Source organism: Protopterus annectens, chromosome 9.part0 (assembly GCF_019279795.1).
Source record: "Protopterus annectens isolate FY-2018-M chromosome 9.part0, PAN1.0, whole genome shotgun sequence".
Taxonomy (NCBI): Eukaryota; Metazoa; Chordata; order Ceratodontiformes; family Protopteridae; genus Protopterus; species Protopterus annectens.
In genome coordinates this window covers 17,422,700-17,447,369 of record NC_056743.1, presented here as the reverse complement: position 1 = coordinate 17,447,369, position 24,670 = coordinate 17,422,700, and the positions used below count along the sequence as shown (strand labels likewise).

The 24,670-nt window shown below is 44.3% G+C and overlaps 1 protein-coding gene across 1 annotated transcript in view; it reads left to right on the top strand.

Moving 5' to 3' along the window:
• CKAP5 (cytoskeleton associated protein 5) overlaps positions 1-24,670 on the top strand; it is a 4,315,141-nt gene that overhangs the window by 3,638,416 nt on the left and 652,055 nt on the right. Inside the window, exon 36 of the mRNA XM_044084803.1 lies at positions 9,716-9,791. Within this exon, the coding sequence (XP_043940738.1) occupies positions 9,716-9,791 (76 nt within the window). The remainder of the gene's footprint in view (positions 1-9,715; positions 9,792-24,670) is intronic.

The following is a 24,670-nucleotide window of genomic DNA, read 5'->3' as shown; positions in this document are numbered from 1 at the left end:
TTTATAACCTGCCTAATAGCAGATTGCACCTGTACTGATCTTATTCTTAACTTTTGGAGACTTCATTAATTTGTGAATGCCTTTGTTCTTTTTAGGAGCCTTCCACCATGGGCCTAGCCAGTAGGATGTCTGTTATGTTATTTTAAGGACACTACAAGCACTGGATCGTAAAATTGGATTATGTCCTCCTTTACCTTATTCCAACTGTGTTACACAAATGTTGAGTTTTCTTGTACCGTACACACGTCCGGTCTAGTCTAAACACATCCATGTTGCAGAGAAGGATGCATATGCCTTAAGATCCCTCAGTCTTTTACTTCAGAAGGAGCATTTTTGCTTTCTGTACAACAGCTTTTTCTTGGATGTGTTGTGTTGGGATTTTTTTTTTTTGCCATTTTTCTGGAGAACAGGTGCAGAGCATTAAGCCTGTAAGTTGGTAGGGAGCTTTGTTCTATAGTCCTGTGTTTCATTTTCATATTGTTCATTTGTCTGCTGTGATTGTTTGTCTAGACAGTACTACTGGGCAGCCACTGAAAATTGCTCCAACACACAATCTTAGTTTGTCCTATTATATCCCCTAAGCTACACTCCTGGTCTGGTGCCAGTTAAATTAGTGCTGCTTAATTTCCTAACACACTTCTAGGTTGCTTTGTTTTGAATGTTTCCTTGCTGCATTCATACAGCGAATAAATCTTCAGTGCTCCTGACCTCACTAGTTTAACAGAGTGCACACACACACAAGATCTACTTTTGTTACCAGGGTAAGAAAGGTTAGCTTTGAGGATTGTTCAGACTTTCAGCTCCTAAACCCAGCCACTCGCCGTAAGTAAAAGAAGGGTACTCAAACCCTGCTTGCAGGCTCAAAGGGTAGGCAGTGCAAAGACTTGTATGAGGGTTGTTACAGTCTCGGGCCGGTTCCAGAGTGTAGGAGAGAAGGCAATGCTACAGCCAGTGGCTGTGCCAAACTGAAAGTCCACAGTCTTGCTGACCTGTTAGCTCATTATCTGTGAGCCCCTCACCATTCTGATGAAAGCCATAAATGGGGAATGGGTAATGTAATACTGTATCATCTACTCTTTAAACTTAGCAGTTGCATTTCACCCAGCCAGCACTTGAGTGCAACTGTACTTAGCCCTAGAGTGTCTGGCCCATGCTTCAAACTGAGGACAGACTTGCGGGCTTTATTTTTCCAGTCTTAAAATTTGCTAGCAAGAGTTTGACCTTGGTCACCCCAGCCACAGTGGCCTTGCAGAGCTTGATAGACAGACTTCTGAGACGTGAACAAATAGGTGGTCAAGCACAAGGACCATGTTCCTTATAACCCCCCCACCCCCACCGTGTACTTCCACTTATGCTAACATGCATCTCCCGGACATGCCTCTTCATACCAGTTTTCTGGGAGATGATTCCTCATTGCCTTGGTCATTTCCCCACCCTTCCCCCAGCCCAAGCATGTAGGGGATTTGTGAAGGTAGATCCCTTTCTATGAAACATGAGATGAAAACTGTTATAGACTTGGGTGATGGTTTCTCTTCATTTTCCCAAGAAGATTCTCAACCACTGCCTTGGAAAATGAACAGTAGGACACTATGGGAGTTGGTAATTTTTACACCCTGCAAGCACTTGGATACCAGTCCTCCTGTCCTCAAGAAGACAAATATTCATTACAAATCCCTAGTTGAATAATATGATGTGCTTTGTAAGCATTCTTTAGGAAACTCAACTTCTCTTTAGCTAAGCACTGAGGTCAAGTGGCCCCAATGTTTTCCTGTAATACTGCCAGATCTTAAATTTCATAGTAGTTTGATAAAGAAATTTTATTTGTCCCATTTAGTTTAATGGTGCTTAACCATTTATCCTGTGAGTTTGTCCTTTCATGCGGATTGGATATCTGAGAAATTTTGAGAGTCCAGATTGTGTTTAAAGAGACTTCAGAAGAATTGGAAATTGGCTTTCTTCTCCAGGTTTCGCACAACAGTGGCTCCGTCATATTATTAAGCTCATTTGTTGCCAGTTTGTCTTCACTAAATGATGTGCATGAGCCTCCTCTTCCGGTGTCTTCTTTATTAGGCTGTTCTCTATACCTCTTTCTTGGAGGAATTTGTTGATGCACCTTAAAAATTGAGGTTCTCCAAATAATATGAAAGGACTCCTCATCAACTTACCTTCACTTGTTCTATCTGGAGGAAACCTTTTTGTACTGTAATGTGGTGTCCGACAATCTTGGATCTCCTGGCACCCCATATTCAATTTCCCCAAAAGGCAGGTTTTGCAGTGAATGTCTCAGCAGTACTTGGGATGTCAGGTTCCTCTGGTTTCTCCAGTCTGTTTAATAAGAACTGGTAGGTCTTGGACATGATCAAGGGTAAAAAGTCCAGTTTTAAATACAGCATAGCGTATCCCATCATTGATTTCTTTGGCAGGTCATTTGGTGGCATTCTGGCTTTTTACCACAGCTGTTGACAACACCTGATTGATCCCGTTCCTGTCTCCAGGCAAAGAGAGCGCAGCTTCTGCCATGTCATATTTGAGAGGTGCAGCATCTCTGTTCTCATCATCCAGTTGACTTCAGTATGTACATATTGTACCAGATTTTGAGTGGTGAACACACTGTCCTTTATGACATGTCTGCCTCTGATGGGAGTCATGTGGGATGTGTAGGCATAATGGGCACATATTTAGCATGCTGTTAAAAGGAGCACCCCCTGCAAGTTTTCCTAAGTAGAATTGTCCCATTTTGTAGCTAATAATGGGATTTAGGTTTAGACAAGACAATGTTTTCTGGCTAGACTTTTCGTAGCAGTAGCGATGCTGCTGTCCCTGGCACACAGTTATCTCCTGCACTTGACAGAAACTAAAAACTGTGTTGTAGATGAAAGAGTAAATTATGCCATTTTTGCTTACTTTTTAGCACTATATAGTTCCATTTTGTATGAGTCTCTCTCATGCCTCCAGGAGAAATTTTCCAAGAGCACAGCAATTTTTTTCTTCTTCAGATTGCAACCATCCCCAGAAACAGAGTCACAACAAATGTACCTATGTGAGACGTAATCTCCCTAAAGGTTGCCATGTGCATTTGTTCTGTTTGGAAGCAGATCATAATCTTTTATGCAGGGCAGTACAGTTTGCTGCATGCTCTGTCACCATCACTTTCTGTGAATGTTTGACTTCTCACATTACTGACATTTCAGTACCCGCAGAGTTCATTCTTAACAGATTATGTAATGTTTCTGTGAGGGCACACAACTCGGAAAAAAATTAGTTCCAAAAGACAAAATGTTCCCTTTTCTTTGAATTTGCTTGAGCTCAGAGGTTATATAAAAGTTAAGGTGTTTGGGCAAAGCTGTCATATTGGGAGCTGCTTGAAGAGCTAAGCCTCCTTGTGTGATGTTTTGGGTAGTGAGTTTATTGGTGTTTTATAGGTTCATAGGCAAGTTAAGCTAATGGGCCATTTTAAACCCTAACCAGTTTCCCTTTTCATGCTGAAATTACCCATTAACCGTTCAGTTAGGGGTTGGTTTTGCCCATCCCATAGTCAATAGTTATATATTACCCCTAATGAGAATAACTGGGGTCATAGCATTGACATTTGAGTGGGACCCATTAAGCATGTAGGAGCTGCCTCTGTCCCTTAGTAGTACAAAGAGCAGTCCTGGGGTAAATTTTCTGTTTTCCATCCATGAATCCAATTTATGCTTGAATATGGACAGGGATAAACTTTGGAACAGATTCCCCATCCACATTAAACATAATTTTGCTTCCCTGTTATGTGCCTCCCCTTTGGAAACAGTTTAACTGTGAGCATTGCAAAAACCTTCAGTTTTGTTAATATTAGTTGATTTAGTGATCTAGATTAGTCCTATTAGGCTAGTTAGTGGTGTCTCTGTCTCTCCAGTGGAGACTGAAGGTTGACATTTCTACGAATAGAAATTTGGCCAGGCCATTGTAGAACTTCCCCAAGTCTTTCCAGTATGTGTTTGTGGGATCTTTCACATCCATCTGAGCTACCACCAGTTCAGACAGATGAGACTTCTGTTTAACATATCATCCAAAGATTTATTACAAGCTGTTAAAAAACGCACACTTTTTGGAAGAGCTAAGAACTTTAGGGTCACATTAGATCACAGGCATCTTAGTTACCTTAGTAATGGGCATCTACCTTCATGAAAACAGTTGTCCACTGCTCCATCTAAGGAGAAGAAGCCTACACACACACACACACACACACACACACACACACACACACACACACACACACACAAGGGCACTTCAGAAAATGGAGAAAGCTGAGATCATCTCATTTGGGAAAAAAGAAAGCAAGGTAAGAGGCCTTTGCAATCCTGTTGGTGTCACAGAGGTCTAAACATTGGAGACTCCATTGAGGCCCATTTCCTCCTGTTCCCAGCCCTAGATTTTACTTTTTAGTTCAGCCGTGCCTCTATTGGTCCTCCAGAATCTGGGAGCTGGCTGCTAGTTGTGGGCATTAGCTAGGCATCCGTAACTGGATTTCCAGGAACTTCCTGTATTCAGGTCAACCACTAACCTGTAAGCCTGCTGTTGAAATCAAAAAGAATGTTGTGAATTTTTTGAAGGATGGCTTTACTGCCTAATTGATAGCTTGCCTTTTTCCTGTCCTCCTATCAGAGGCGATTTCTGCCTAACATACAAAGCCATGTCAAACCCAGAGTTGTTGGACAATGTTACACTAAAAAAAAAAAAAAAAAAAAAAAAAAAAAAATCCCAATCCCTTCGGGCCACACGCTCCAGGGGCCTAAACCTTGTCACCACAATAAACAGAACTTGCTGGAGGGAATAGGTTTCTGTCCCAGAGACTTACCATACTCTGGAACAAGCTACCCATTCATGTTAAACAGAACACCTCATTGGCCCTTTTTAAGAAAAATCTGGACAATTTGATGGGAAATAGGAAATTTACCCCAGGGATCACTTCTGTGGCTTTGCTCCACAGGGGCACAGGAAAGTAAAATGTTTTGGGTGGCTGAAGCCAGGGAATCTTTATGGCTAGGCTCATAAATAAAACCCTAGGGCCTAGTACCTACCTATGAATCTTAGGCCTGTCCTTCCATCAACAGGTCATATTTTCTTAGAGTTGTCTTCTGCATCCTTTGTTTACAGGTGCAGAGGAATACCTAGCAGGAGAGCATCTTTTTCGTTGGCTTTGGCCTCTACCACCTGATGAATATCAGGTGCAGTAGCACAGCACAGCCTGGAAGGATCCTTCTGTGAGGTTCTTGTCAGAGCTTCACATATGGGAGGAAAGACCTGTCTTATGCAGATTAATATAGCAATAACCCACGCCTGGGTGTTAATGCTGGATTTACCCATGGTTGGTGTGGTTTGGTCACGAGGGCGAAGCCTGAGTGGCCAAACAAAGCCAACCATGGGTAAATCCAGCATTACCCACACCCAGAAGTGGGTTATTACTATTATACAATGCCATTATTTAAGAAAAAAAATAATTACTTTTCTTAAATAATGGCATTGTATAATGCCTCCTTGCTGCCCTTCCGCAACTGTCTGGTATTCTGCGGCAGTTCTGATGTACTGCGTATGCCTATGCAGTACGTCAGAGCTGTGGGCAAAGGCAATGGAGAAAGCAAGATCTCCGTTGCTTTTTACAAACTGTTTCGCTATGTTAAATGGGTTTAACGTAGCGAGACAGCTTTTAAAAAAGCAACGGAGAATCGCCATTACTTTTTTTTAAAGCTGTCTTGCTACGTTAAACCCATTTAACATAGCGAGATAGTTTTGAAAAAAACAACGGAGAAAGCAAGATCTCTGTTGCTTCTTTCAAACTGTCTCGCTATGTTAAAGGAGTTTAACATAGCGAGACAGTGTGAAGCAACAGAGATCTTAATTCTCCGTGCTGTTAAAGAGTTATAGTAATGGAAAAAGTCCGGGCGACCGGACCTTTTTCCATTACTATAACTCTGATTTACAACGTGCACGCTGATCAATCATCGTGCACGTTTTTGAATATTAATGGGGGGGGGTCATTGTATAATTGCAGTCAGTCCCCTGTGTTGTTCTGGTTTACTTTTGCTGCCTGCTGCTGTGAGATGACATCATCTTACAGGTTAATAGAGATGTGGAAGTAGAGTGATATGGTGGCTGTTGTGTTAGAGGCTTGATAGAATTTTCTGTATTCCAATTATTTGGAATGGGGAGCAGAACAGTGGATTCTGTTGTAATGGGAGCCCTAAAAAGAAAAATCATAGCTCAATGATCCAACGTCCAGACTAGAAGTCTAGAGGGTTGGATTACTTTGGGAATACAGACAAGTTGAGCTCTCTTGCTCCAGGACTCCTTGTCACCAAGCCTGGGGGGGGCATATTCCATGTCTTTGTATTGGGAGGGAAAGTACCTTTATGCCACCTTCCCTCTCCTTCTAATCCTAAAGGTTGTATTGAAAACCCAGCAGGACAGACCAAAAATCTTACTGGTCATTCCTGTCTGGCCCAGGCAGCATTTGGTTCCCCTTTCTTCATCTAGTCAGAGACCATCGTTACAAGTTACCCCTCAAGTTGGACTTGCTCACACAGAAAACAAGCACTATTCTTCGTCCCAACCTACAGGCCCTCAACCTGACACCATGGACGATAGGATTCTAAGCCTTTTTAAATCCCAATTATTTGAGGACATGTTTCATTTACTTCAGGATGCATGAAAACTTACCACTACAAAGTCTTACATCTTCAAATGGAAGAGATTTACTATGCAGTATTATAAAGGAGAACCCCATTCTGGTTACAGTACTAACAGTTTTGTCTTAGTTGTGAATTTCTCAAATCTGGATTTGCCTACTCTTATGTTAAAGCTTATTTTTGTGCCATGTCAGCCTGCATGCCATTTAACCCGTCCTTAATTTTTAGAGCTGAAGACAGTTTCTAAAGGGCATTATTCACTTGAACCCCCCATCTAGGAGGGCTGTTCCACCCCCTGGAATCTAAATTTAATTTTGGAGAACTTCATTCTGCCACTTTTGGAGCCTGTGGCCTCTGCATCCCTAAAATTCTACACTTGGAAACTATTTTGCTTTTGTTTGAACTTCAAACGCTTATGGCTCTTCCTCCTTTTCTAATTTTCTTTAAGGATAGGGACTCTCTGAAGACTTAACCCTTCTTTCATGCCCAAGGTGGTCAGTGAATTCTCTGTCAGGCTGTACATTAACCTACCTTATTCCCAAACCCACAAAACCAAGATAAGTGACTTCTGCACTCCTTGGATGTACAGATTTTACCTTGACAAGTCCAAAGACATTAGGAAAACAGCTTTTTGTCTCTGCAGAAAGGCAAATTGGGCAATCCGGTTTCGAAGTAGAATAGTTCAACTGGAATTTAAGTCCATTTCCTTCTGTTATTTCTACCTTAGCAAGTCTGTCTTCTCCATTGAAAACACATTGCACAAGAGCAGTCTCCAGAGCCATTCTGGAAGCAACAGCTTGGTCCTGTGTGCACACTTTCACTAAATATTGTAGGGTGGATTCTTTTTCCTCGATCAAGGAGTACTTTTACCAGGTTTTATACTACTTGGATTAAGCTTTGGGATTCATCCAGTAGTGTTGGCATTCTGCAGCAGTAATCATAGGAAGGGCATAGTATTGGGTAAAGAGTTCAACATAACAGTAGATATCCTACTGATCATTTTTGCAATACTGCATGCATCCATCCCTCTTTCCCTCCCTCCAGCCTCCTGGTTTGTTTCTATTTAAACTCTCTGGACAGTGGAAGTAGTCCTTTCTCCCCTTTTTTTGTCTGTCCTTGTTATTTTCTTGCATAATTTGCTTAGGCTTGTCCTGGGGCGCCTATCTTTATATAGTCTGAGGATCTTGTCCATTGCACTTGCGTACCCCAACACCTATGGACTTGAGTCATGTAATGTACATATGAGCATAGAGATGTTTTTTGACTTTGGTACACCATCCGGATATCGGTTCACGTCAGTGAGCCAATCCACTATTATTGGAATACTGCAACAGTGATCTGTAGAACATCTGCTGTTATGGTAAGTTCTTCAACAACTGTACTTTTTCTGTGCTTTCCTTAAAAGTTTCAAGTTACCAGATGCAGAAGTTTTTCTATACAGTATTTTGGACATATTAAAGATGTAGGAACTGGAGGGAAGATACTGAATTATGGAACAAACTAAATCTGAAAGTTCCATTGTGTCTGCCATGCCCTGTGTTGTTAGGGTGGCAGGCAGTTGAGTAAAACTGCTCATATGTCCCTGGCTTCAGCTGTCAGTTTTCCAAGCAAGCATCATGGCATCCTTCCTAAATGCCATGTTTAATGGTGGTAACCTTGTTAGGCCAAGAGTAAAATCTAAACTGGAGGATGGTGAGAAAGAAGAACTGTATTGGCAATCGATGTTAAGTTTACAGATCCTCATTGTGCCCCATCTCACAAATGCAAAACTGGTTTTGTTGTGGTCTGCAGCTAAAAAGGAGCCTTTATAGGCATGGCAGGTTGGATGCCTGACTGAGAGCAGAGGTTGTAGAAATGCTCAGAGATTCCCTGGACTTCAGATTAAGGAGCAGCAGCAATCTCCATGAGATCTTGCCCAGCTGCTTCTTTCTGGAGGCAGTCAGTGTCTTATATCCTTCCACCCATCAGCAAAGACTGCCATTACATATGATCAGTGGTTATTGGATGTAATATCCAGAAGGTATGCCCATTCTATTTCACACCCTTCCCAAGTCAGTCTCCTTTCCTTTTCCAGACCTCCAACCCTACCTAAGAAAGCAGGTGTTTTGAAAGCTGTTGGATTTTTAGAGATGCATTGAGTAGGTCCTCGCAGGCCGGAGTTGGTCCTGTTATTACTGAAAATTCTTTTTAATGCCAAAAAAAAGTACTTGGGGCTCTTTCTAGACCTAAGTGGCCTAAATCAATACATTCCAAAGCAGAAGTTCACATGCATTGAGTTCTCCTTTGCATGTGCAAGGGTAGTTTTGTGATCTCTTCAGACTTACAAGATGCATACTTGCACAAAGGTATCACCATGAAGTTGAGGACTTTCCTGCCTTTCAGGATGAGCGATTATTATTGCTTGTTCATAACCTTCCCTTTGGGTCTGTCTTCATGAAATTGCATGATAGCAGTGACATTGTTTCAGAGGCTACAGGATTTCATATTTTCCTTACGTAGACATGTGTCTCCTTGCTATTACTACTGTACAAAAACTTGCCACCTGATATTCTCCTCCTCTTTTCGTCCAGTCCGTGAGCATAACTGTGAAAGTTGTAAAGCCCTAAGTGATTTCCACTGAGTCCCTTGTCTATACCCTGGAACTTTGAATGTTTCTTGCTACCTTCAATGTTTCCCTGAATTCACTTGTGCTGTAAGTGAATATTGAGAGTAATTTTCCTTCATATGGCTGTGCATTTAGGACTTGTTTCCATCATTTGCATGTTTTCTACTAGTTACATGAAGTGTTAGATGCTTTTAACCTATTCCTGCTCAGTTTTAGACTATTCAGCTTTGTAAGCCTGATCACTGATGTAGGTCTTTTCTGAGAAGTGTACTATAGTAAAGTGTACTTTCATATGTTAAGTAATATTTCTATTTCAAATTCTATGCTATGATTTACTCTAGTGTTGATCAAAATGTTTTCATACTTAAGTTTGAACAGTGGCACATTTTTAATGTTATTGAGTTAGTCATGTTGCTAATAATTTCTAACACAATTCTTTTCATAGTGCTCTCCTCGTGTTGCTTCAAGATAGTCTTCTCGCTACGGCAAGCTCTCCCAAATTTTCTGAACTTGTGATGAAGGTACGTAAAGCTTTGTGTCTTATAACATAAGGATTCTTGATCTGCAACAATTACATTTTCAGTGGCAGAAATGTTAAATGTTTGCCTTGAATTCCTCCCACCATCAGGTGGTACTCTTAGCTCTCAACATTTCAGCTGTCTCTCTTGTGTTTTCAAAAGAAATGATAAAGGGGAAAGTATCTTTCATATGTAGGGAAATCACCCTGTTCTGTTTCTTTCCCACTCTTGTGCTGCATATGAACTTGCCCAGAGTCTAGCTTTTGTTTGACACCCCCCCACCAAAAAAAATGTATTAATCAGATCCAGTGTTGTCTTTTCTCTTGTGCGTTCATCCTGTGTGTTGCCTGCTCTGATGCCAGCCAGCTTCAAAAGACTTCAATCTGCTGGGCTCATCCTCCTCTACCCATAATCCCCTTCTCCACCAGAGCTACCTCAGGTCTAGTTTGCCACCATTTCGAACAACAGACTGTGTGCTTAGTTGAGTGTATCAGCTTTGTAAAAGTTTTTTTGTGTTGGCTTCCTCTACCATAATTTTTCTATTTGTAAGAGTCAGTTTAGTTAGAGTTAATGCATTAGGTGTAGGTTTAGTGGTTGGTTTAGTAGGTTGTTTTCCTGCCCTAAGAGCTGTTCTTGTAGTGTTTTGTTTTTTGTGTGTTAGGAGTAGTTTAGATAAGTGCAAGTTAGATAGGTAAAAGGTATTAAAAGGTGTATTTTGTGTAGGCATAGGCTTCCCATCTCTTGACCCCATGAGTAGTGCATCTGTTGTGTCAGGGCTGCTGGTCATGAGTCCCCTTGTGCTGTTAATGAAGGTTTTGGCTGTCACACCATTAACGAGAAGAGGGCTAAGTTAATGAAAGGTCTCTTTCCTTCAGATAACTTCTCTTTGGTCTCCTCTAATAAAGGGGACAAGTTGGGTCAAAAACAGGGAGCTAAGGACCCCAGAGTCTCTGTGTGGGCCTGAAAGCAGTAGGATCCCTTTTCTGCTGTGGCAATTTTCTTGCCCTCTGGATCTAAAGGCCAAAGGTCCCAAGACCCTCAGCTCCAACACCTTGGAGCTGATTGCCTTCGGAGCCTATATCTTGGAGCTGATCTCCCTTGGCTTCCCTGCCTCTGAGACAATCTCTTTCGTCTCTGTTGCTTGAGAGCTGGTTTCCTTCAGCTCTGGTTGTAGGCAAGGCCTCTTCCCCTACCATTAGCATGCCGGTTTCCTGGCTCCTTCAAGGTGACCCTCTTCTTCTCTGGAGGTTTTCACTAGTGTTCTCACCATCTCTGTCTTGGATCTGATCATTTTTGGCCTGGATCCATAAGCTGGATTTATCATCTGGTCAGCAATCTTTCAGGCCTCCTCCTGTGACTTCCTCAGCTCAGTCATCATTGTCCATTAGAAGCTTGAAGACATCTGGATTAGAGCAGTTGATGCAGTCTTTTTTTTATAGGCACATATGGAGTTTGGCGTAATCCCATCAACTTCGGATCCTTGCCCTAAAGCTACGGCTCTTGTACACTGGTTTCCTCCCTTGAGCTCTACTGACCTGAGATCATTGGAGCCAGTTGTCTTCCATTCTTTAGGATCAGATCAGATGGCCTAGCCAATCTTGACTCCAGTCACTTTCATGATTTCTTCTGTGGTGTTGTCTGAGCTGGGTGGATTTCAGGGTTGACAGGTCAAGGTAGGGGTTTGCAGGTCAGGATCTAAGATTTCTCTTTCAGGCTTGTCCTTCCTGTTTGGGGCCTCTGATTTTGATAATTTCACCCTAGTCTCTCCAACAGGACAGGGAGGAGTGGCTCTGGATTCTAGTGCATCCTTGGGGTCTTTGGACCATAGTTCTACTAACTCCGGTCTGCCTGCTTCTGCCTCTATTTTCGATGTTGAAAGGAGGCTCTTCCGTCAGGAGAATGAGTGGTGTAGTGCAGCCAGTGTCCCTCCTTTTTTCCAGTCGTACCTGTGGTCTCTAAGCTTGCTTTGAGACAGATTGCCCCAGGTGGCCTCCAGTCTGCTCTCTGTGTAGGGCCTCTGGCCTTTCCCATTTCCCTCTCTGGAGTCTCCGGGATGGGAAGTACTTGAACTCGCTTGAAGAGTCACTCACTGAGGACACTGGCCTTGAGGAAGGAGAGAGGGGTCCCCCAGATCACCCAATGAAGACACCACTTTGTGATCTTTTGGAGCTTCTTCACCAGAGCAGGGGGTTGGGGTCGACTGCCACAGCAAGGGGGGGGGGGTTGACTGCCACGGCCCATCTCCAGCAGAGTCTGTTTTTGAAGGCCTTCAGGGTGGGCTAATCCATATCCTTTATGGTTCTCTCTGGATTCACTTATTGACCTGCTGTCTCAGACGATGTGGAAGTTGCCTGATATGGTGAAACTGATCCCTCAAAAACCCAATAAGATCCTCTCCCCCTCCTAAGGATCAGCAACACTGGAGTAAGGGTCCTGCCATGGATGCTGTCATGGTGGTGGCGGCCTCTAAGAAGGACATTTCAGAGGAGACTTCCTATTTCCATCCCCCAGATAGACTGCTTAGGGAAGTGTGCTTGTGCCTCAGCCATGTGTTGTGGACATTAAACTGTCTAGCTCACTTGACCAGACTTTAGTGACACATTGTGTCAAGGAGTTGAGACACAGCAGACAGACTCCCAGAAGACACTGGAGACTCTGCTGTCAACCCTGTAATCCATCGCTAATGTATCCGTGCATCTGCTTTCCGGGGCATCTTGTGCCTGCATCAGTATGCATTACCATGCTTGGATGAGGCTGTGTGACTTTGTAGACTGCTTTAAGACTTCCTTTATCAACACCCCGTTGATTAAGGGCACTTTAACCAGATGTGAGCAAGACAGAAAGATGCTGTCTGCCAGTTGAATTTATTTTTCTGTTCTTCAGTGGACCTTGTCTCTGGACTGGAAAGGGGTAAATGTCTCTTTAAGGAAATCACAGTAGCCTTTCATGAGGCTCCTTCTGAGGGTTCCCCCAGTGATAGGGGGTGGCCACCAGAACCAGGGCTTCTGCTGAGGCTTCTGCAGGATGCCTTTTCTATAACCCTTAAGGGTTGCTCGATTCTTATGCTCTAGAAGAATTTCTGGGTTGACTGGCTGTACACCTACAAGCTTTGGAGGCCATCTCCTTGGATGCATGAGTGTCAGTCATATCCGGAGGCTATTCAGTTCCATTTTTACAAGTTTCAAATATAAATCCCAAACAGCTTTCAGATGTACCACCCAGTCAGAAAAGAGCAGCAGCCACCAAAGTTTTAAAGCTGTTAACAAATCAAGGTGTCCAGAAGGTCCCACCAGACGAACAAGAATCCAAGTTTACTCAAGGTTCTTTTTCCAAAGAAAAACAAGGATCTCAACCAAATCCTGGAATTGACAAGTTTTATCAGTTTGTGAAGCAGACCAGGTTCTTAGATGGTCACTGTGCAGTCCTTCCTGCCTCCGTTGAAGGATGACAGTCTATCTCAAGGATGCTCATCATCATATAAAGATTGCGATGCAGTCCAGGAGATTTCTGCACTTCCTGCTTGGGGCCGATCATTATCAGTTCAGAGTGCTGCCCTTCAATCTCGCCACTTCCCTGGGTGTTTACCAAGTGTATGGAAGTAGCAGCAGCTTTGTTCAGGTTACAGGGGTTCCAGGTATTCCCCACTGGAACAGTTAGCTCCTAACTGCCCCAATGAGAACATTCCTAGCCAAGGCCAGAGACACCTTACACCAGTTGTGCAGTTCTTAGGGAATCACACTCGACTATCAGAAGTCTAGTCTGCATCTTTTTCAAACCCTATTATAGGTTTATAGGAGCTATTTGGTCTCAGTCTTCCAGATTGCAAAACTTCGATTATCAGACCTTTGGGGTCTGACAGGTTCCATGGTGTATTGCAGGAAGCTTCCTGCTTATTTTCTCAGGCTCCTGGGCTACATGGCAGACACCATTCATTTAGTTCCCCTTGGCCAGATTTCACATGAGGTACTGCAATCAACTCCTGCAGTTAAGTGGTTATACTTTAATTATCTGATGGACTTCCGTTTTGTTGACCAGTGTTTGTCGAGATCATATGATGCCTTGGTTGGAGTCTCCCTTGGTGTCCATTGGGGGATAGTTCTTCCCCTTTCTCAGGCTACAGTCATGACAAATGGAGAGATACCCCTCTCTCCTGGATGGAGGGGCATTTCAAAGGGAGGACTATCCAGGAGACCTGCTCTGCTACTAAGGCCATCCTACACATCAGTTTCTTGGAGATGAGGGAGGTCCTTCTGACGTTGCAGGCTTTTCAGTACGTTCTTTCCAAGGATGTGATTTCTGTCCAGACAAAATGATGGTAGCCTAGTATCTGAACAAATGGGGGGGGTTACCCCCTTGTTTGGGAGGCCATTTGGGTGTGGCAATGGGTGATTTTGTCTCTGTGGTTTCTGACTGCAACTCACATACCGAGGAAATCCAACATCTTGGACATTTTGAAGGGAACATTCTTCCTTATGATTGGTCTCAGAATCTGAGGGTTGTTGCCCAGATTTTTCAGGGTTGGAATGCCTCGTGTTGCGATCTGTTTGCATCCCCATCCAACATCAATTGTAGCAGCTATTGCACCTTAGTTGCCTCTCGGGGACAGTAACCCAGGGACGCTGTCCTGTATGCTTGGCCTTTGGACTTCTATATGCATATCCTCTGACCCTGTTAATGATAGTTTCTTCAGAAAGCCGCCAATTGCAGAGAAACTATAATCCTCATTGGCCCCTTTTGGCCTTGCCATGCGTTATTCCCCTTTCTTTGACTGCCTCTGAGGTACTCTTCTTGGGTCTTGCATTCCATTCCAGATCTGATTTTCTGACCTGGCAGGCTTGGATCTGTCCAGCCTTTGGATGTTGAGGTTAACCACATGATTTCTCCAATTCCCTTGATGGCCAGGTATCCCACGCTGGCAGTCATACATACCTTTGCTACTTTCCAGAAGATGCCTATTCATAAGATGTGCACTAGTAAATGGAAGCTCTTTGCCTTTCGGGTCAACTATCAGGGCTTGGATCCTTTATTTTTTCAGTACCGTTGGAGGCTTTCCTGGACTTGCTCACTGACTGGTTTGCGTCCAGTTGTTTTACATTAAATTGCAATTGGCAGCTATATCCAGTTTTCACCTCTGTGGAGATAATGTGCTGCTGGCTGCCCTACAGATCTCGAAGGCTTTTCTCAAAGGAATCTTTTTGCTTTGCACTTCTGTCCAAGTCCCTGTCCCGCCTTTGGCCTTGCCTTTCATGCTCCAGGTGCTGGCAGTACCTCCTTTAGAGCCCTCTGCTACTGTCCATTTAAAGTTGTCTTGTAAGACACTCTTCATGGTGGCTGTTAACTTCCACCAAATGTGTGTCAGAACTGCAGGCCTCCTCTCCTCTCTCTCCATATTTGGTCTTTCATTGAGACAGTGTCTCCCTCAGAACAGATCCTGGTTTTCTGCCTAAGGTGGTGTTGGAGAATAATTTGAACCGGTCCATTCATCTGCTGGTATTTTTCCTCAATTTCTCCAGCAGGGCAAATGTTTGCTGCATTGTCCTGGTGTCCATAGGCAACTGAGGTTTTATTTTGATAGAGCAAAGTATTTTAGAAAATCTAATAGATTGGTTTTCTTTTCTAAGACTTGACTGGGTGCGCCTGTATCTAAGGTCACTCTAACCAAATGGTTATCTGATTGTATTGCCTTTTGGTATGGTTTTGAAGGGGCAGTCTTTCAGTCGCAAACACAAGGATCATTCTACTAGAACTATAACTACTTTTACAGTTTTTTTTTCCAAAGTTGGTTTACATGACATATGTGCAGCCACTACTTGGGTGAGTCATCATACATTTGTATCCCATTACAAGCTGGATATCCAGTCTAGGTTTAGAGCTTCGTTTGGTTCCACCTTATTGCATGATATCCTACATTAATACCTCCCTAGGATGTTTTATGGCTGAGGACTGTGTCCCATATGTTGAACCCAGATGGAAAAGACAGTGTTGGATACAAAAGTTATGTACTCACCATACCGATAGTTCCTTGTTAGTTTCCATCCCATTCAGTCTTTCCCCACCTTCGTAGCGACCTTCTTGTTCAAGAGACGACTGAGATGGGGAGGCAGCTTCTCTTTCCTTGTTGTACTTTGTTTCTTGTTTTCTCCTTTGGGAGCTAGGTCCTGAAATTTATATAGAAAGGGGGGGGGGCAAACTCAATCTGAGGTAGCTCTGGTGGGGTGGAAGGTTTATGGGTAGAGGAGGCAGAGCCCAGCAGGCTGAAGTCTGACATAGTATCTGAGTTGGAACTAACAAACCTCTATGTTGATTCAGATGGAAACAGACAACACAGATTTATCATTATAATGAGTACATAACTTTTATTTTTCTTTCTCCAGTTTGTCTTCTGTTTCCATTTGTTTATTTTCAGAGACTATTTCTGAAATCTGTCAAAAGCTTGAGTTGCAAATGCTGTTGTGCGCCATTTAAAAATTATGCCAAAATTTCAACACACATACACTGTACCGTTTTTGCAAGTATGATATGGTAATACTGGTTTAGAGAGGAAGAAGGTTTGTAGAAGTCACATCTACAAAAGAAAAGGGAGAGAATGGCTTCGCATTTAGCTGTTGAAACCATCAGGGCAAGTCACGTTTTTGGAACTCTCCTGAATATTGGAAGATGGACAGCTTTTCCTACACACAAACCACTAGATGCTGTTCCTAACTCAATGTTGCAGAAAGATTGCCACTTGCAACCAAATCAGTGCCAGGAAATCCCTCCAATTCTTGGAATACGTGGCTTCTTGCATATACTGATGGTCGCCCTGGTTAAGGTTGCATATGAGGAAGTTGTCATGGTATCTCAGACTGTTAACAGCATGCACATTTGCTAAAGACCAGCATTTCCCTGCTACTGTTTATGAAGAAGGAACTTTGAGTGTGGTTAATGTGAGAGTGCCCCTTTAGGAAGGTTCCAGGGTGTCATTTACAGGAGACTCCTCTGATTCTATGTGGGCTGTGGGTGTAAATAAATTACTATAACAGGTTTGTGTGTGCTTTCTTACTGTTAACCTCACCTTTTAGAGGTAGTGATGCCAGGTGACACATCTTGCTTTAATGTTTGGCGGCAGTGGTACCAAAGTGCGATCTCATTCCACCAGGGTCACGGCTACCAACTCAGCGTTCCTTAGAGTGATGACTGCGCAGGATGTTTTGAGAGCTGTCACCTGGTATTCTCTCCTCACTTTTCTCAGGTATTGCAACTTAAGCTAGCATTGACCAGGTCTGGTTTTGCCACTACATTTATGCTGGGCCTTGTGTTCCCTTCCACTCCAGTAGACCAGACACCTTCTCTTGGCTCAGGAAGTCATCCCATGAGTCAGTACTGTAACAATGAATCGGGAAGAGGATAGGTTGTGTAAGAACTTGGTGTAAGTGTAGGTGTTAGTGTAGATTCACTATTAAAGTAGCAGTTCCATCTGTCCTTCCCCACTAACCTTGATGCACATCTTGGGTTGGGTACTCAGACTCCATTCTGACAATTTCCCCGTGTCAGTCCAGTTCAAACATTCCTGTTCTAAGAGGTAGGCAGCAGTCTACAGGTACAGGCTTGAGAGTTAGTCTGACTGTGCTATTCCACCTGGTCTGGATTATCTTTGGGTGGTTGTGATGTCGCTTCTAGAAGCAGTTTTGCAGCTTGCCAGGGCAAGAAATACCTGAAGATGGTGCTGACCAATAGCCCTTTAAATACAGTCTATGCTTTCTCAGTAGGGGTGGGAGGCCTCTGGTACTAGAGGAGGAATTTTTTCTGTGGGCAGGAATCCCAAGAGTTAGTAAGGCAACAGTCAATGTACTGAAATATGTGCATTCATGTTAAGTTTCCCACTTAGACCATACATTGGCTAAAAGGACAGCACCACTGCATGCTTCGTCAGTCTGAACTCTGAGCATCCTGCACCCCCCCCCCCCCCCCCAGGATGGCACAGACCATAGTACTTTCATATAGTTCCCCTTACTGCATTCAGAAGCTGTTCCATGGATGAGAATGGTGTCAAAGGCCACAGTACGGATGGCATAAGGCAAGAACTTCTGTCTTTTTTTTTTATTCCCCCATCACCTCTGTTGTTTAGGACCCAATTGAAACAAATCAGTGCACTGAATAGTGAAGTTAGGTAGTCTGATAGTGGTGTGATATAACTTTCCATATGGATAACTGCTGTAGTAGCCTAAGCTATATGGGTTATATCCTCCTCTTCTTCTTTTGGCTTTTCCCGGTTAGGGGTCACCACAGCGGATCACCTGTCTACTCATGATTGGCAGTGGAGTTTTACGGTGTCAAGTTGCCAGCCCGGCGCCCAGCCTTCCACAGAAGGCACACATACACACTGACACCTAGGGCCAATTTAGGGTGGCCAGTTCACCTACAGCATGTCTTTGGGATGTGGGAGAAAACCCACGCGACCACAGGGAGGACATGCCGACTCCGCATAGAAGGCACCCCAGCTGAGGATCGAACCGGAGAACCTCTTGCTGTGAGGCGGCAATGCTAACCACTGCACAACCGTGGCCTACATAGGCTATAACAGCCAGTCTGCTTTCAAAGCTTAAGGGCGTCTTCCATCCAACCAAACTGTAAGTTTGGTGCCAAGCCCTTCAGAGCTTTCATGTTTCCTAAAAGAGAGGTCCTGTGCTGTCATTTGAGAATCAGTGATTATCCACATATTTGTAATGTTTAAATTTTCTTTCTTGTGTGGGAAAATACTTTTTAAGCCAGGAATGTGTTTTTTTAAACTGTCATGTGACTTTGTACTTTTAACCTGGAAAGCACAATGGTGACTGGCAGTTTAAAAGTTGATTTAAACATTCTCAAACCATTTTTTCTGTGGAGAAACTGTTTAAAATACTTTGTGGAGCTGGTACAGTGTATTAGAGTGCTGTGTTTTTATTGAGGAAAAATTATTTTATACTACATTTGAAATTTTACTGGTTCGTGCTGCTTTGCTTCTGCAGGAATGAGGCACAGCTTGACTCTGGAACAAACTAACTGCCTCACAGTCTGCCCTCCTTCCAGTCACAAAAAGAGAAGGTTAACTTAAATAGCCGTTGCCACCACAACAGACTAGCAGTTTGCCTCAGCCGCAGGTGGATGAGACTGGTGTGCCCATAGCATGTTCCTCAGAGTCTCTCCGGATCCCTCTGATGTTGCCCATACAGCCGCTAAGGACTGGAGGTTAGCAGCACCCTCTTTGGCTGCTGGGGTCCCCATAGTTAGCAAGGGAGAGCTGCTTTCTTCAGTTTTGGTAGAAGGGACAGGGAAGGTGCCCCTGCTTAACCAGAATGTTGTGCGCATTTCTGTGGAAGTGTTTGCTGCCATTAAAACCTCTATTTCCCATAATTTTTCTGTCAGAAACTGAAAACTAAACATTTCTTCTCCAGATTCACTAGTTTAGCAAGTCTGGTCCATGGTCTTTTACAGGCAATGACCATTCTTATCAGGTTGTTTCTGGCGAGAGAAAGGGATTCCTGTTTTTGTGACAAGATTCAAAATGAAGTCTTAAATAGAATTCATTCCCAAATCTTCCTCCCATCCCCCCTGAGTGTGTTGCTAGCATTGGAGGATGTGTTTGTCACAGCCTGTGGTTTCCCTGATAGCCATCCTGTCTGCACCTAAGAAAGTAGGTAGAATGTGCAATGTTTCTCGGTCATTCAAACTTTTATAGAGTCATCCCAGACCTGACCCAACAGCTACAGATTTAGTCAATCCATCTGCTGCAAAGCATTTTGCTAATTCTAATCCTTCCCCTTCTGACAAGGGTGGTAAAACAAATTGATAGATTAAAGGGAAAATGTGCTTCTGCAACTTTAAAATTTTAGAATGTTGAATTGTCAGGCTCAAATGTTAGTTTATTCTAACTAATTGCGAAAGTATGAAGAATGTGTTGGCTACATTTCCTTCCACTGAAAAAAAATCTGTGTGTAGTTTAGTTTCTTATATTTCTCAGGTCACTACTTATGTAAAATCCATTTATGACTCTGTAGATACTACATCCAGGAATTTTGCCACTGGTGCTGTGTTGCATAGGGTCTGTCTTGCATTCTCAAAACATCGCGGAGAATGTAAAAAAGATTTTAACTTCATCATTTGGTAGAGATGTAGTTTTTGGTTTGTGCTGCAGAGGTTATCAACAAATGTGATGAGAAGGGGTAAGCTGATAAAAGAAATCTCTCTGATTTTGCAGCCTTCTCCAAGTTTTCCAAGGGTTTTTCTCCGCCCTCATCTAATTTTTGGCAAGAAACAAAAACAGTTCCATCAGAATGCTGGTAGGCAAATGTTTAAAAAATGGTGGCAACCGCACTTGCTTTTTCAAGGGGAAAAGTTTTTATTCAGCGATATTTCTGGAGCCAAAGAGAGAAAATCCCTGGAAACCAGTTCTAGACCATTCTTTCCTAAACCAGTTTGGGATAATGCCAAAGTTCAAAATACTTAACCTGAGAATCTCCTAACTGTTCCTTTTTTTTTTTTTTTTTTTTTAGTAAGTTTAGATTTAAAAGATGTACCTTCCTGCTTTTCCATCCGGACTTCAGAGATTTCTTAAGGTTTTGTGTGTCTGGATCACGTTATCAGTTCTCTGCCTTACTCTTTGGACTACCCACTACAAATTGTCTTGCGCTACTTATAGCCCATTGCAGGCTACAGGAAGTCCACATTTTCATTATTTAAACAACTTTCTTATCTTTGCAGAGCCTCTTTCAAAGTGTGAGGAATCTTCTTTGCCGACTGGAATTCCTAGAGAACATTCAAAATTCTTTTTTGACTCTCAGAGGATTGTGTTTTGGGGTATCAGGACACCTCAGTACAAAGAGCATTTTTCCCCCACAGGGGAAAAAATAGATCTGTATCTATTCTAAGGGTTTTCTACTCAGACACCTGTCACTGTGCGGGAATACCTCAGGATTCTTTCTCTCACGGCAGCTATGATTCTTATTATTTATCTGGCAAGACTCCACATGAGAAAGATATGGCGGTATCTGAAGTCTCTGTTGTCCCAGCACCCATTATCTTTTCAGATTCCCATTCTGGGATTTGTGAGAAGAGAAATCCCTTGGTCGAGACATCAAATATCCCTGAATCTAGGATGTTAAGTTGTCAATCTCGCCTTCATTCTTGCTGGATGGGTTCGGAGCCGATCCTCTGCTCCAACTCGGCCACTTACTAAAGCTCGAGAGCTTATTTTACCGGCACGAGGCAACCCTATATCCCATTATGCTAGGCAATAACTTCCCAGATCTCATTTTGCCGCTTTCGCTTGTGAGGTGCGTTTTTTTACCGGCTCCTGGTAAGTCTTAATATATATAGTCTTCAATCACCCTTTTGAGTTAATTTTTCACCTAGTTGTTTCTTTTCAATAGTTAGCAACTACCTTTAACTCTATTACTGTTTTATACCTTCCCTTTTTATCCCTTGTATCCCTCCCCCTCTACTCTTAGGTTAGGCCTAAGCCTGCCCCTTTCCTAATTTTTTCTTGGGGATCCTGTGGAGTGTTTGGGTGTGTCAGTATCCCTATTAACATTTTTATTGTCAATTTATAGTTTTTTGAGAGTGTGTGTGTGTTTTTTTCTCTTACTTTTGTGAACCCTCGACACTGTTATGTCGAAGGAACCAAAGGAAACTAAGGTCTCAGGCTTTAAGAAGTGCGACTCGTTCTGTCAGAAGTTTACTGCCTGTGACCCCTGCACCTGCAGGACTCTTGTTCAGTATGTCATGCATTCAGTCCAAGAGTCCTGCAGGAGCACAGGAACAAACATACTGAGGGGCTTGTTAAAGCCCGAGGGCTCCCCGACTAAGTCTGCGTCGGGGAGGCCCTCGAAACCAGCAAAACCGTCGGCTCCAAGTACTAAGCCTTCGGCTGCTGGCTCCTTGTCTGTGCCTAGATTGGCTCCGGCTGGAGCCGATCCCTTTGAGTCACAGGTTCCGGTCTCGGCACCACTCGGTGCCGATACCTCTAAGCCCATGCTTTCACCGTCGGCTCCCGCTGGAGCCGACGTGTCCTCGGCACCGTTGGCTCCATCTAAGAAGAGGTCAAGATCCCCTTCATTGGAGTCCATCCATTCGGCTCCGAGGTCTCCCCTGCTCTCGGAGCGGAGCCATCGGAGCCAATCTTCTCTGTTGCCCAGACTTTCAGATCACGACCTTGAGAGAGTGGTAAGTAGGCTGGTAATGTCTCAGGCATTGGCCCAGATGATCTCTAGCCCGTCTCACCAGACGGTAGCTATTACGACTCCACCTAATTTTCCTCCTTCGACTCTCCCTCAGAGTTCGGAGCCGGAGCTCCACGGAGCCCTGACTGTTGTGGCGTCGGAGCCGATACCTCCCCCTTCGGCTCCTTCGTCTTCCGCTCCGATCTCTTCCTTGATACCTTCATTGGACGGATCCGGGCACCTGATCTCTCTCGTCAGCTCCGAGGGGGCGAGTGGCATCGGCTCATTGTCCGACCCCGTTCTCCCTCTCGGCGCATCGGTGCTGGTGAGCTCGGCCCCGACATCGGCCTCGGAGCCTTCCCTGTCGGTGCGGCCTGGGGTTCCTACCTCTTCGGAGCGGGGGCCCTCTGGCCTTGCTGATAGGGGAGCCTTCGAGGTGATGAGAGTACTAGCCCCAGGGCGTAGTCAACGGTCAGCTCCATCAGCTACTCCCATTACAATGCCTGCTGATGTCTCTTCCCACTCTCTTGCTCCCGGACCCAGAGATCCAACGCCTCAGGTTTCCCCACTGGGAATTTCTTCCTCTTCTGAGGCTTCTCCTGAGCTGTCAGCGGAGCCTCCGTGTAAGAGGACATGTAAGAGGAAGCATGTGGACTCCCCTGAGTACATTACATCTGACACCGACTTGGATGAGTCGGAGGGATTCCCAAAGTCCCCCTCTGAGGATGTCTCTTTCTCAGACATCCTAGAAATCCTGAAGCAGAGGGGGAACTGGTCTTCCCTTAATCCTTCCGAGGATGAGTCGGTGTACCTGGAGGCATTTGGTTCTCGACCCTCCACCTCCTGGGTGTCTCCGCCTTTCGATCCCCTTATGGAAGTAGTGGCTCGGAAGGCATGGTCGGCCCCGCATTCGGTGGAACCCTCCCCTCGGAGGCCATCTAAATTCAGCACAGCCCCAGTTGACAAGCAATTCCTAACAAAAGGTGTACCGGCGGATGCCATGGTGGTGGCTGCAGCCACCAAGAAGGGAACTTAGCTGATCCTTCAGTACCTAGCCATCCTCCTAATAAGGATTCTAGGACCATGGATCGGTATGGTAAGCGGATGTTTTCTTCAGCGACCTTTGCCATGCGGTCGCTGAATTACTTATCACTTCACCCGCCTTCAGAGAGATATTCTCAAAGAGTTGGGAGAATTCTTACAGGATCCATCAGCTGCTGGGTCCCAGGATAAAATAAACTCACAGCTTGGAACCCTGAACTCGATTGTTAACTCCTCCATGCGTCTAATTTCATATGCAGCCGATGGAGCGAGTAGGGCCGCAGGCACAGGAGTGGCCTTAAGGTGTCACGCCTGGATGCGGCTGTGTAATTTCACGGACCCTTTCGAGGCATCCTTCACAAATTCCCCTTTTGATGGTTTGGCTTTGTTCGGACCTCAAGTGAAAGACACCTTGACCAGATGCGAACAAGATGGCAAGACTCTTTCTGCCATGGGAGTCCGTTTCTCCACCCCTTCAAGACCATACCCTAAGGGTCAGAAGGGTGGGAAAATGTGGTTCCACAAATCTCAAGGAGTCACGCCTGACACAAGAGGTCAGTTTACCCCCAGAGGCAGAGGGGGTAACAACAACAGACGCCGCCCTAGGGGCAGAGGGGGTCCGCAGAACCAGGGTAGCAGGGAGCCTCTCTCTGACAAACCTTTCCAGCATCCCTGAGATGTTGCCCACCTTCGGAGGCAGTCGGGGGAAGATTGTCGCTGTACCCAATAGCCTGGCTTTCCCTTACTCAAGACAAATGGGTACAGTCGATCATATCCGAGGGTTACAAAATTCCCTTTATCCAAACCCCAATTCAGCAAAAAGGAACCCTTCCAGACGTTCCACCCGGTCTAAGGGAACTAGCAGTATCAGAAATATCAAAACTGCTAGCAAAAAGAGCCATCCAGCCAGTCCCAGCAGACCAACTAGGATCCGGAATCTACTCAAGGTTCTTTTTGGTACTGAAAAAGACAGGGGACTGGAGACCAATATTAGATCTCGGCAAACTAAACAAGTTTGTAAAGAGAACAAGATTCCGGATGGTCACGCTACAGTTCATTCTGCCCTTTCTGGGCAAGGACAGTTGGATGTGCTCCGTGGACCTTCAGGATGCGTACTATCACATCAAAATTCACAGGCGTTCCAGAAGGTTTCTCCGTTTTCGGCTGGGGGCCAGTCACTACCAATTCAGAGCCCTGCCCTTTGGTCTCAATACAGCCCCCAGAGTGTTCACCAAATGTATGGCAGTGGTTACGGCTCACCTGAGACGGCAAGGATTCCAGGTGTATCTATATCTAGACGACTGGCTCTTCACTGCCACCACCAGGCATCAACTTCTCCAAGCCAGAGCTTACACCATTCACATTTGCAGAGGGCTAGGAATCTATAAATTTCTAAAAGTCTGCCTTGTCGCCTTGTCAGTCTATTACCTTTATAGGCGCCAACTTGAACACCGTACAACTTTCAGCAAAGTTAACAGATCAAAGGGTCTTAGATATTCAAAACCATGTCCATGTTCTTCAGAGCGACAAAATTCAGGCCAGGTATGTCCTGAAAGTATTGGGTCTTTTGGCGGCCGCCATAACACTTCTTCCCCTTGCATGTTTTTACATGCATCTTCTACAGTGGATGCTTTTCGCCCAGTGGTCTTTTCAGCAACTCCCCAT